Source organism: Littorina saxatilis, linkage group LG4 (genome assembly GCF_037325665.1).
Source record: "Littorina saxatilis isolate snail1 linkage group LG4, US_GU_Lsax_2.0, whole genome shotgun sequence".
In the NCBI taxonomy this organism is placed as follows: domain Eukaryota; kingdom Metazoa; phylum Mollusca; class Gastropoda; order Littorinimorpha; family Littorinidae; genus Littorina; species Littorina saxatilis.
In genome coordinates, this window is record NC_090248.1 from 20,510,957 (window position 1) to 20,524,103 (window position 13,147).

At 42.9% G+C, this 13,147-nt stretch overlaps 1 protein-coding gene across 1 annotated transcript; it reads left to right on the forward strand.

Annotated features, from left to right (window-relative positions):
• The first annotated feature begins 330 nt into the window (after positions 1 to 330).
• Positions 331 to 10,004, forward strand: LOC138964197 (serine/arginine repetitive matrix protein 1-like). The gene is made up of 6 exons (XM_070336091.1): positions 331 to 616; positions 3,400 to 3,599; positions 4,461 to 4,690; positions 5,703 to 5,838; positions 6,529 to 7,905; positions 8,628 to 10,004. Exons 2-6 carry the CDS (start codon positions 3,491 to 3,493, stop codon positions 9,926 to 9,928), a joined length of 3,153 nt encoding a protein of 1,050 aa, XP_070192192.1. The 5' UTR covers positions 331 to 616; positions 3,400 to 3,490; the 3' UTR covers positions 9,929 to 10,004.
• Positions 10,005 to 13,147: the final 3,143 nt, after the last annotated feature.

Here is a 13,147-nt window from a genome sequence, read left to right on the forward strand (position 1 = left end):
GCCTTACGCGACTTGTTTTTAATGGAGATTGTCAGTCATAATCATTGAGACGTAATAAACCTAAAAGCAGGCTCCCCGGTGTTTAAAGTGGAGGTTCTCATTCGCAGTCACAATCACTGACTCGAAAGAAAGAACTTTCCCACGGCCGAGCCGTCGCAATGCTATACGGCAGTAAAATGCCAAGTGTGTCGCCTATTGTATCGTGTGGGTGAGAGGCTACCGTCGAACCTTTCAGGAATGCCAACACGCATGTATTGAAAGATCGAAGTATGCGACTCCATTCACATACTGAATTGTTGTGATTTACTCATTTAGTCCACCCGATCCGAAAGTGGCCTTGGAATTTAGAATTTAGAAACTTAAACAAAAATATTGTAAGAAAAGCAAGTCTGTGTGTCTAACTTCGGTTAGAGGATGAAACATGTTCGTCCTATCCGGCTGTGTTGCAGTTACGCTGCTACCTGTGCAGAGCGCACCTTGAAAGGAGACTGAAAGCTTGTGTGACGCAGGCTATTTTTAGCACAGCGGCAGGTAATAACAGAGAACAAAATGGCGTCGTACAGTGGGGGACTAGGTTGACGCGAGAAGTGGACGACAAAGATTGTGACACAGACTGGTAAGCGTTTGTGAACTTTTAACGGGTTCATATTTCACGTTGTTTCAAATGTAATCGTGGCTTTTGTTGATCGTGTGGCATGTTCTAAATAAAAGATTTAATGATAAAAGGTAAATTTGATTTTGAACCAGACACTGTGAAGCATTGTCAATCCGGAAATAAGTGCAGGGAACAACATGGATTTGCTTACATCAAAACTAACTGTAGGTGTTACACACGTTCTGTGCTGTCTTTTACTTGAAACTGTCAGGCGTTACACCTTCTATGCTGTCATTTACTTGAAAATGTCAGGTGTTACACCTTCTAAGTTCTATGCTGTATTTTACTTGACTGAATGTCACCAGCAGGAACCTACACGGTACAGTGTCAGTGTTTTTGTGTCCTGATGAATAGTGATCATGTTAATTTTGAAATCTCTTTTTTTCTCTCATAATTTCTATTAGTCTAAGCTAGAGATAGGTTTATGGTTCCTTCTAAGGAATGTACATGTCACATACACATGGGTGAGTGACTATCCTGTTTTTTAACAATTATTAGGCCCAAAAAAATAATAGGTGTGGTTACGGTAACATAGCCAAAAAAAATAGGGTAGGAAGGTAGGCAATCACTTTTTGGTTTTTTTAACTTTTTTTTCTAATGTGTACAAATTAAACCTACTTGACAGGGAAATAAGTGTGCGACTCGGGCGCTTTCGCTTTCATTGCGTTTTCTGCACTCGTTTACTTGTTGTTTTGGGTATTTTTTTTTGACAAATGTAATAAAAAGTTATAGGGTCGGCCCCTAAAAATAGGGTAGGTCGGGTTACCGTAACCACACCTATTTTTTTTTTAGGCCTTATGACAGTGACAACTGACACCGTTTTTATTTTATTTTTTTTATAATTATAAGGCCTAAAACAAAAAGAGGTGTGGTTACGGTAACCCGACCTACCCTATTTTTAAGGGCCGACCCTATAACTTTTTATTACATTTGTCAAAAAACAAACAAAACAAAAACAAGAAAACGAGTGCAGAAAACGCAATGAAAGCGAAAGCGCCCGAGTCGCACACTTATTTCCCTGTCAAGTAGGTTTAATTTGTACACATTAGAAAAAAATGTAAAAAAAAAAAAAAGTGATTGCCTACCTTCCTACCCTATTTTTTGGGGGTATGTTACCGTAACCACACCTATTTTTTTTTGGGCCTAAAAACAATGTTGTATTCAATTAAACATGATACAATAATACAACAATAAACAATAGGGACACCGATTTTGAATACACTGCCAATAAACTTCTCAAAAGTAATTACTGAAGGATCGATCAGTACAGAGTTGTCATCAGCACTGCACTTAGATCTATACGATTACTAATTGTTGGAGTTGTTGAAGTCTTTGAAAATTATACTGGGACTGGTAGTATCTCTTTGCTGCATTAATCTATTTAATATTAAATGATTGATTAAATGATTAACATTATTAGCCTGCAACTGAACTAATGCAGATTTAATCAGCTTTAAAAAAGAACCGAACAAAAAGGCTTACACTACAGTAACATGAATGCTGTAAGTGTAACAGAAAAATTCCTTTTCCTGGCAGTGAAATCTTTTTTCTTTTTTTTTGGTCCTTTTCCTTTTGTCTTTCTTCTTTTTTTTGTATTTAAACAAATTCCCAGATAGCAGACTAGCAGTGTTTGAATATATATTATTATCAGTATTGGTATTAGCATTATTATTATTACTGACCGTGACATTGTTAATTAATACTTTAAAGATTACATTTTAAAAACTTATTTTGGTGGATGGATTGCTAGACAGTGTTTGTTTCTTTGTTTAATTGAATTATGTTTTTGTTGTTCAGAGTGGAATGAAAGAAACATGTTGACAATGACGTACACAATATTTATCAATATTATCAAGGTGTTTAAATTCTCTTCAAGCTTCAACACTTTGGGTCTAATTGTGAGCAACTCATCGCTACTTTTTAAAGTTTTTCAGTATTCATTGAGCCTGTCTGAATCAGAGCAAAGGTCATTGTGCCAGGCAACAATTTTTCAGAACTTGCACTTGCAGCAGTCATGTGAAGCATGTTTTTCCAGAGTAAACAGGAGCGAAAGGGGGAGAAGAAGGTTTTGTAGCTAGTGCATGCTGGTCCTTGTTTGTCCAACCGACGATTTGAAGAGTGAGAGTGAGAGAGGCGCAACCAATTGCCAAGTTTTACAACAAGCTCAGAATACTAACGATGGTGAAGGTTAAACCAAACTGAGTGAGACTAGATCTATGGGATTTGGTTTTCTTCTCTTTTATTTTTTCTTTCTTCTCAATCGCGTGAACCTGTGATTTACTGACTCACTGAGTTAATAAGGATTAGCACCTTTTCTGCTTTTCTTCACATGTGTGCTTGGGTTTTTCTTTTGGGGTGTGTAGCATTTGAGTGTGCATGTCCGTCCCTCTGTCTACCTGTCTTTTTGCATACATGCATGCATAAGTCTGTCTGTCTGCTTTTCTGTGTATATATATCTGTGTGTGCGTCTGTGTCTAACTCTACTAGTCTCAGTGTGCGTCTGTGTTTGAGGAAGGAAGAAGGTATGCAGTGCTAGTCTGGTCTTGGCTAAAGTATAAATATTTTAACTTTAGGCAGAAAAATGCAAGTACATGTATTTTAATATGTTGATTTTTTGGTGGGGGATGAGGGTAGTTTTAGCACAGCATGGGTAATGTGTAGATGCAGAACCAAGCACATTTTTCAAAATAATGTCAACAACAGTAAATTATTTAATTAATTTTTCCCCGCTCCTTCTGTTCCAGCTGAAACAGAAGGGATGGCAAGTGCTACCAACTAGCACTTGTGACAGGACAGGAAAACTTGTCAACAGTCGCTGACCAGTGTAGTTCAACAATGGAGATCACAGGCTGCAGGAATTGGATGTCTGGGGCCTTCATGATGTGGGGCCTGGTCTTCGTGCTGTGCTTCTTGCAAGCCAAAGCACAGTTTGCCGGCAGTTCATGTAATGCCATGTGCCTATGTGTTTGCTGTCTGTCTGTCAATCTGTGTGGGTGTATGTATAATGTGTGTGTGTGTGTGTGTGTGTGTGTGTGTGTGTGTGTGTGTGTGTGTGAGACTGTCAGAGACTGTCACTGTTTGTGTGTGTGTGTATGTGTGTGTGTGTGCAGTTGTATGCTTCAAAGGTTGGGGTACCCTTAAAGCAGAGGTGATCTGTTTGTTCTTCCTTGTTGTTTGTTTGCTTGCTTGCTTCATGAGCATTTTGTTTGTGATGTGTGTTTGTTTTTAATACATGTACTACCTGAACTGTTGTAGATTGTAGAAGTAACCCAGTGCACAATGCAAAATCAAACAAAGGAGTTGATGGGTAATTCAGTGGTTACTGTTAGGAAGTACATGTACAGCTCAAGGACTTCTGAAGAAAACAAAATCAAACAAAGGAGTCGATGGGTAATTCAGTGGTTACTGTTAGGAAGTACATGTACAGCTCAAGGACTTCTGAAGAAAACAAAATCAAACAAAGGAGTCGATGGGTAATTCAGTGGTTACTGTTAGGAAGTACATGTACAGCTCAAGGACTTCTGAAGAAACCAAAATCAAACAAAGGAGTCGATGGGTAATTCAGTGGTTACTGTTAGGAAGTACATGTACAGCTCAAGGACTTCTGAAGAAAACAAAATGAATGAAAAATTGACTACTCACACAGTAGGAGGTGCAAGTTTTAGTGCGGTCTAAATTTTTCTTTTGTTTGATTCTATTATTTTCAAGTGATGTGCCTAAAAGTAGTAAAACTACTGAAATATGCTGATTTTCTCATCCTCCCAAATATATTCATTGTAAACAGAAATACTCTATTCATTTACAGATTACATGGACTCACCAAGCGACTGTAACATCGCGGGATATCTCTTGATTCGAAGCGATGCAGTGGTCAACGTCTTTAGTCGGAGGCCAGGGAGCACCAAATCTGAAGTGCAGTCGTGTACACTTCGCTTCAGGCCGGACGACACAAGAGACATCACAGATGTCTCTTTCACCGATCTCTCCATATCTGATGCGGACGTCACTTTGAGAGTTGATCTGACAGGGGGAGGGGTGAGTGCCTGCGTTTGTGTTACGTCAATGACTCAACCTTTGCAGCTCCAATATTCCACAGACCTGGGAACCCATACAATTTCGCCGTTTTTTGTACGCACGATTGTCTAGAATACGGTCAGTGAAAAAAAATACGACGAGAAAAATTCCTAGACTACTTTTTGTAACAAGCGCATGCCAAAGCTGATCCGGCATTTTGACATATATGAGCACTGTTTTGTCAGTAAACATTGAAAGAAGCATTTTTTTTAAATGTATTGGCAAACTTGGTTAATGGTGCGACAGAGCATGTTTGAATCATGGATGTTCAAATGCTGCATGGGGTACGCTCATTTTTCTGAAAGTACTCCAAGTTCGTTTGAGAATACTCCAAGTGCAAAACAGGGGTTCCCAGGTCTGGTTCCAGTTTAGGGACAGAATATTTCAGTCCTGACATCACTTAATTTACTTTTTGAATAAAAGCTTTCATATAACAAAGAAAAGGAAGTCTTTTGTTCCACTGGTTCAAAAGAGATAAGCAGTTGAAGACCGCAACTGCGATTTTGTTTGGCTGGTAGTACTAGTGGTACAAAATTACGCTAGAAATCTAGAAGAAGAGTGGATGGGGCTGAAACAGAAAGGGTTAACAGGGATAAGGTGCACAGTGTTAACATTTACTGAACATTTTCAGTACTTAAACAAAAAAAGGTTTGAATGTGAAAATACGGTGAAAGAAATCGTCAACTGGTCAGTCAGTCCTAGCCCTACCTGAAATTTCATTTGAAAAGTTTGGCAGGTGCTGGTTTATATTAAAATAAAGCTGTTGCTTTGTGTAGTAGCTCAGTTGGACTGGACTTGAGATACTCGAATCAAAGGTTCAAATCTTAGCTGGGATGGACACAGATCAACTTTATGTGATGACTCAGAGATGGTATCCATATCCCACCCCTTTCTGAAAAGAATCCTGCAGCTTGTGAACTGGCATACTGATGTTTTTTCAATGGTTTATTTACGATTTTGTTTGCGTTTTCAGACGCACACTCTGATTGCGGGAAGCATACCGCCCCAAAAAATGGCGGCGACAGGCGGGACGGTCACTATCACCCTCACAAAGAGTTCCTGGGAGGACCGAGACTACTCTTTTGGAATCACAGTTCGAGCCTACAAAGGTAAGTGGAAAGCCTATGAGACATCGTACTGGAGAAATTCTTCTCGTTCCCTGTTGGTGTGGAATCGCTTTTTTTCTGTCCGAGTTCTAATCTCAACATTCTTTTGCAGAAAGTGTCTTCACATGTATGTCTTTGTGGCAGTGTTGCCTGTTTTGCATTATATAATTACACATTGCTGTCTTTCCTACTTGCAGTGTATAACATCACCTCCCTGTCATTATGCTTTTTGGCAGATTCTGTCTCCTTTCACTCTCATTTTGCTCAGTTGTGTTAACTGTTAATGTTATCATTGTCTGGTGTAAAAAAAAAAATTAACAACAGAAAAGCTAGACTGCTAAGATCAAGTCTGTTTTTCTGATTCAAAAGAATTGAACAATGATGTCACCAGGCACTTTCGATTTGTTCATACATAATGTGGATTTTGCAATGCTCACACTCTCACAATAATACCTGTAGTGTACACCTTTACCCATTGAAAACAGTGGAACAAACAAGGGAATTCATGCTCATTCATTGCTTTTCTCATACATGTGTCAGGCGACTGGGATTGCATAGTTCTCAGTCTCACTTGCTGTTGTCTATTGCTCTCTATACCTTGAGCGCTTACATCCCCTTGTTGTTTGATCCTATCATAAGGGGTCTGCCACACTTGGTTATTATTTCTAAATCAGTTTCTTCTGCCTGTTGCAGAAGACGACACGAGCTTGGGAAAGGATGAGAGCCCAGTGGCAGTGGGACTTATTGTAGGCATAGTGGCTGGCATCATCGTTTTCCTCATTTTCATCGCCATCATCGGCGTGTGCTGCTATCGCAAGAAGAAAGAGCAGTACCTGGCCAACAGGCCTCCGGGAGACGAGTACAAGAGTGATCTCACCAAAAACGGAATTTCCCCAGCACACAGCTACGGTGTGGAGAACGTGGCACGCAATGGCACTTCTCCGCAGCGCAGAGGGGCTGATGAATATTACGACGATTCACCGCGCATGAAGAAGAAACTGCTCCTCTCACAGACGAACCCTGTTGACTACAGGGATCAGTCAGAATCCGAGTCTGACTCCAAAGACCCGTACATAATGACACAGTACGACAAGAGTCCTACCAAGAAAGCCGGCGTGAAGTACGAGGACGAAAACTCGAGAAACGTTCCGCGGCAGGGGGACGTTCAGACAAGGCGAGGACGGCAGGATCAGAACAGACCAAGACAGGAGGAGAGAGAACGTGGACAGAATCTGCCGCCCAAGTCCCCCATGCTCAACGCCCTTCACAGTAACCCTCGTTTCCGTGCTTCTTTCCACGCCGCAGAGGAGGAGGCGGAAGAAAGAGCACGCAGGATCAGCGGTGCGGAAGACCCTGGAAACGAGTCTGAGGGCTCCATGACGCACACCTGGAACACAACTTTTGACACTAACTTTGACGATGACCCTAGACCTCCTTCGGGCTCATTCATCAAGCCGCCTGCCCTCCCACCTGTACCCAAGTCTCCCAAGGCTCCTCTTCGACGTGAAAACACCGCCAGCATTCGCCGTGCCCCTCGCCCGTCTTCGTCATCCTCAGAGATCGAGCAGCTGGAGGGGGGTGTTACCATGAACCCGGATGGGGACGGACCCCCCTCCCCAAGCGAAATTGTTCCCATACGTGTCGGGGACCCTCACTCTCCCAGCATTAAGCGCAAGGCCGACACGCAGCACACTCTTCGCCCGGACCGTGGCAAAGGCAAGAAACCGGAAAAGGAGACACGCAAGAAATCTGATACCCGCAGGCCTGAACCGGACCACACAGAGCCGAGAACCCCCAAATCAGAAAGAAGCAAATCAAAACCTGACAAGTCATCCGCAAAGACTGGCACGATCAAACCAATCCCGGAGTATGAGGGGCGGTTCAAGAAGTCAGACAGCGCCAGGAAGAGCAAATCAAAATCTCCACGGATCGGCCGCTCACGCAGTACAGGAACGGCTCTGGATGACGCGGATTCTATCGGACGTCCGACAACACCCAGGGGCTACCAGGCTGTGCCTCAGGTGTCTGCTGCTGACTATGAGGACAGTGATGTGGAGAGTAATTACAATCGTAAGTACAGTCATTGAGTTTTAACTTTAGCACACCTTCTCTTTAGTTGTAAAGACCTTTTCCATCTGAGATTTCATTTTCACAAAATTACCACCATTTTAAGACACACACCTTCTGTCGTTCTCTCTCTTTTAGGTTTTACATTGATGGGACTACTCACTGTAAGCCGGTGCTGACATTTTTTGTTTACTCTCATTTTTTGACATGCTACTAGTACTAGTTATATCAGTTTGTTTTGTCAGATCTTGCACTGGCCTTGTGCTGTTTTTGGAGTTTTTCCTGAGTGTGTGTCTCCAGTGTGTATGGGTGTGGATGAGTAGAGTAGGAGGAAGTGGCAAGTTGTGAAAAAACAGGTTTGCGTTTATTTTTCGAATGCAGAAAGTGCATGTTTATTTGCTTGTTGTGGGGAAGAGGGGGGAGAGAGAGAGACTGGATATGGGAATCTGGTAGTTATCTTAGGTAATTACACTTACAGATTCTTTCTCATATCTAGTGTACATATTGGTAATGGTATCTTAAATTTCTAATCAGATCTGTGATAGTAGAGTAAATTTTTGTCATAATTTCTTAGCAGAATGTTTTCTTATTAATAAACTTGCAAACAGTATTGTTCAAAGGGAGTATTTAATCATAATTATAAAGAATAAGCATACAGCTGACTGCCACAATTTCGCTTCCAAACGATTAATATTTACTGTTTTCATTTTTGTCCACCCGAACAGCGCTTCGCAGAACTGGGTCCAAGACCTCCCTTTACGCTTCTCGCTCTTCCTTATACGGGCGCAGGCGTCGCAAAAATTCTGGTGGAGAATCTGTGTATTCCTTTGCGCATGATGACATCGACTACTACCGCCCTGACCGAGACAGTTTCAAAGAGCGCAGCCTTTCTCGGCGGGATCGAGCCTTCAAGTCCTTGGGCGACCTTGAAATGGAACTGCGTGAGCATGCGACAAGGTCAACGCAGACACTGCGGGAATGCGCGACACAGACGGGCACAGGGTTCGCCAACGTGGAGTCGGGCAAGAAGCGGGTGGTGAAGCGCAGCAAGCCTCGCAGTGTCAGCTCCTCCCACACCCAGACCATGAAAACAAAAGATCAGCGCAACTTGGACTCTTCCTCTTCCTCCTCGGGGATCTCCAGACCGAGAGAGAGAAAAAACTCTGCTTCCTCAACGTCAGGCCTGCGCTCCAAGTCCAGGGAGCGGAAGAACTCCGCGTCGTCTGCTTCAGGCAGACCCAAGAGGACCCGGAGCGAGTCTGAGCTGAAAAGGAAAGTCCAAGAAGCTGAAGAGTCTAGCAGACAAGAGACACCCAGAAACAAACCCAAGCCAAAGCCCAAGCCTAAGCCCAAACCCAGACCCAGAAAGTCAACAACAGCCAGCACGGGTCAGCTGAGTGACGACGACTTGGAGTCGGTTATGACGGGCATGACCGGTCCCATCGACCAGTCATCCGTGGCGGGGTCAGGGGTAGGAGAAAGGCCCCAGCCCCTTAACCCTGGCATGCTGGGTCAGCCCATGTACCCGCCTCATGGCTACCCTGGGTATCCCACACCTGGGTACCCGCCTCACATGGCGTATGTGCAGGCAACAGGCCAACCGCCTGTTATGGTGCCTTACGGACACCCAGCTGCTGTTCCAATGCATGCCGGTGCAGTTGCATCCAACCCTGGTGCAGCTGTACCTAACCCTAGTGTACCTGGTACTGCCCCCAAACCCTCCAAATGGGACATGCTGTGTAAAATGACTGGCGCGGAGGCATCGCAAGGCGGGGACTCCAACGAAACAGGATCAGTGGCAGGGTCTGTGTTCAGTAATCCTTACGGAGCTGTTCAGTATCCCCCGGCCTATTCATCGGCTGTGTCAGACTACGGCGGCTCTCAGCGCAGCGGGCCGTCGAGACATGCTGTTGCTCCGAGCCAGTCATCCCACATTCCCCGCAAGTCCTCGTGGAGTGCCCTGAAAGAGCTTGCGGACAAAGAGTATGCAGACAGCCAATACGCTCCGTCTGAGAGCAATGTTTAGTGGCAGCATTTATGTCTTGTAGATTTCCATTGGTTTTTTAGTTTTACTGGGGGTGTGGGGTGGAGGTGGGGAAGGGGGGGGGGGCGTTGCAGAGGGGTGGGGGGGGGGCAGAAGCTTACAAGGGATACTTTTAGATTTTTGAATTTGATTTTAGAATCTGTCCTGAGCCAGGTTCTCCTTGTACATATCAGTTTTTACCCATTAGTTGTGCTCTGAGTGTTTACATGCTTGTCATGCTATGAAACAAATTTCACAAGGGTTGTGAAATCTATGGAAGCACGTGCGATGCTTTTTGACATGTGAATTTGATTTTAGAATGATATACACTGAGCTAGGTTTTCCTTGTACATTGTACATATCAATTTTTACACATTGTGTTGTGCTCTGAATTTTTACCAGTATGTTATGCTCTGAAGCAAATTTTACAGGGGTTACGAATTGTGTCCAAGAAGAATTATTATGCACATTCACACACAAAAACTAAGGTGTTGTTGATGGAAATGCATGTTTGTTAACCATTCTTTTGTTGTTTTCCAATGACAATGTATAAAGTCTTAATCTTCCTACGATCTCCTACATATGTTATCTATTGAAATGTCTGACTGTACTTATGTCCCTTATTGTCAGTGTGAGATATTTTACTTTGTTCTATTTTACATTTTAGCCCAGTGGGCCAATGTTAAATTACTGATAGAAGAGGAAAGAATGGGCTGGTTAAATATAATTTGCATAACTCGGCTAAAGAGAATGACTCTCTTTCTCTCTCTCTCTCTGAATAGTGCGTCCCGGGACCCCCTCTATGAATTTCTAGTACGTGATTTTGGCTTCTAGTACGTATAGGACGCAAGGACGTGCACTTTGGGGAGCCCTGATATATAATATACATGTGTGTTTGATTTTGGGACGAGAATGTATCCCGCAGTGGGGCACTGCGGTTATGAAATTAAAGGCCCCTCCTGTTTTTGGAACCGCAGGAGCTTTCTAGTTTGCTGTTAGGTAGATTTTTGGTTCCTCTTTCCTGTCATGCTCTCTTTTTCTTCATGAATTCTTTTCTTTTTTCTGCCTTCTTGCTCATTCACCTGTATTTTTTCCAAAAATCTCTTCTCTTGCCGCTTGTCTTGCGATTCATGTATAGTTTAATCTGTTAGTGTTCTGATGTAAGTCCAGCAGTAGATAGATTAAGCCTATTTTAACATACTGGAAACTGGTAATCTTCCAGTAGGTATTAATTTAGTTTTACTAAAGCCTGCTGGGACACAAGTAATGGGTTAGTGCATTTGTAAACAGGAATCGCTTGACAAGTGGCCCCCTTCATCCCCCCCTTCCTCGTCCTGATATGGCTCTGCGTAGTCGGCTGGACGTTAAGCAACAAATAAACAAACAAACAAACAAACGAGAATGTACTTGGTACTCGTATATATGTATTTTTACAGCAATCTTACTTATGCATACTTAGTTAGAATAGTCCCTCTCTGGGCGAGGGCTGGTTGAAAAGAAGCTCGTTTATATTGCTTATGCCACATTAACCCTCGTAAAATAAAATTTCATTTGATTTGATTCTGTTTTGATCTCTCTCTCTCTCTCTCTTTTTTTTTCTCTCTCTCGAGAATATACTTGGTACTCGTATATGTATTTTTACAGCAATCTTACTTATGCATACTTAGAATAGTCCCTCTCTGGGCGAGGGCTGGTTGAAAAGAAGCTCGTTTATATTGCTTATGCCACAACCCTCGTAAAATTAAATTTGATTTGATTTGATTTGATTTGATCTCTCTCTCTCTCTCTCTCTCTCTCTCTCTCTCTCTCTCTCTCTCTCTCTCTCTCTCTCCTTTTTTAGTTTTGGACAGAAGTACCAAGTTTAAATTACTGTACTACTGTTAGTGAGCAGATACGGCAAATCCAATCTATGAGAACTTAATTTTCAAGACCTGATTGTCCATTCCATTTGTGCATTTCTGATCTTCAAAAAAAAATTAGATAGAATCAAATTGATCCTGTAATTTTCAGTATAAAATGTCAACAGAAAGTGCCATGTATTTTATACAGTAATGGTTCAGTGGCTTTCCTTTGTAACTGTCATCTTTAGACATTTTACTGACGGGCGCTGTGGCGTGGTGGTAAGACGTCGGCCTCCAAAGCGGAAGGTCGAGGGTTCGAATCCCGGCCGCGGCCGCCTGGTGGGTTAAGTGTGGAGATTTTTCCGATCTCCCAGGTCAACTTATGTGCAGACCTGCTAGTGGCTTATCCCCCTTCGTGTGTACACGCAAGCACAAGACCAAGTACGCACGAAAAAGATCCTGTAATCCATGTCAGAGTTCGGTGGGTTATAGAAACACGAAAATACCCAGCATGCTTCCTCCGAAAGCGGCGTATGGCTGCCTAAATGGCGGGGTAAAAACGGTCATACACGTAAAATTCCACTCGTGCAAAAACACGAGTGTACGTGGGAGTTTCAGCCCACGAACGCAGAAGAAGAAGAAGAAGACATTTTACTGTGTCTGAGTGTAGTGGAAGACATTTGTCCAATGTTATGTGTTTACGTCATGAGGGCGTTTTTCTTCTTTACAAATGTTTGTCATTTTGTACCATCATTAACATTTTTGTGGGTACATGTTTGTCTGATAAGGAAAAGTACTTGTATGACTGTGTAGATGCACTTATTATCAACATCAGTGTATGAAATTGCGAGCAAGAAAAGGATGCCCATCTCTTCACCATACAGTCCACATTCCACACTACCCCCCCCCCCCTCCCACCACACACTGTGCACACACTCACCCCTGAATCTACCAACATTACACAACCCAGACCTGTTTACCCTCCCGGATTGTCCGGAATTATTACGGATTTGGGGTCTAAATTCCGGTATTACGGAATACTACCGGAAATTCCGGTCGAGAGAACCTTTTTCGTGCGTGAAAATTCGAAGTCAAAATTGTGGTAGTCACCAGGACTGTGATTTCAAGGCTGACCGAAACAGCCTTTTCTGCGCATGTGCACAGCAAGGTATTTGTCGGATTCCGCGGATTTGAGATCGACATTGGTCCGAAGGGTAATATAGGGCCGATCTCTGTGGGGACGAAATGCCAACCAAAAAAGCGAAAGTTGTACAGAAATATCGGCAAAACTATTAAGTCAAGTGGCGGTGTCTGGTGAAGTTTAAGAAGAGCGAACCACATTTATTTTGGTGATCAACTTGAGATCAGTGCAACAACAAAG

What these genes read in the sequence shown, in the direction of transcription:
- LOC138964197 (XM_070336091.1), top strand. Translation starts at nt 3,491, where the DNA reads ATGGAGATCACAGGCTGCAGGAATTGGATGTCTGGGGCCTTCATGATG. An exon ending in ACAGTTTGCCGGCAGTTCAT is followed by an intron (nt 3,600 to 4,460) that starts GTAATGCCATGT and finishes ATTCATTTACAG; the next exon opens with ATTACATGGACTCACCAAGC. An exon ending in CACAGTTCGAGCCTACAAAG is followed by an intron (nt 5,839 to 6,528) that starts GTAAGTGGAAAG and finishes TGCCTGTTGCAG; the next exon opens with AAGACGACACGAGCTTGGGA.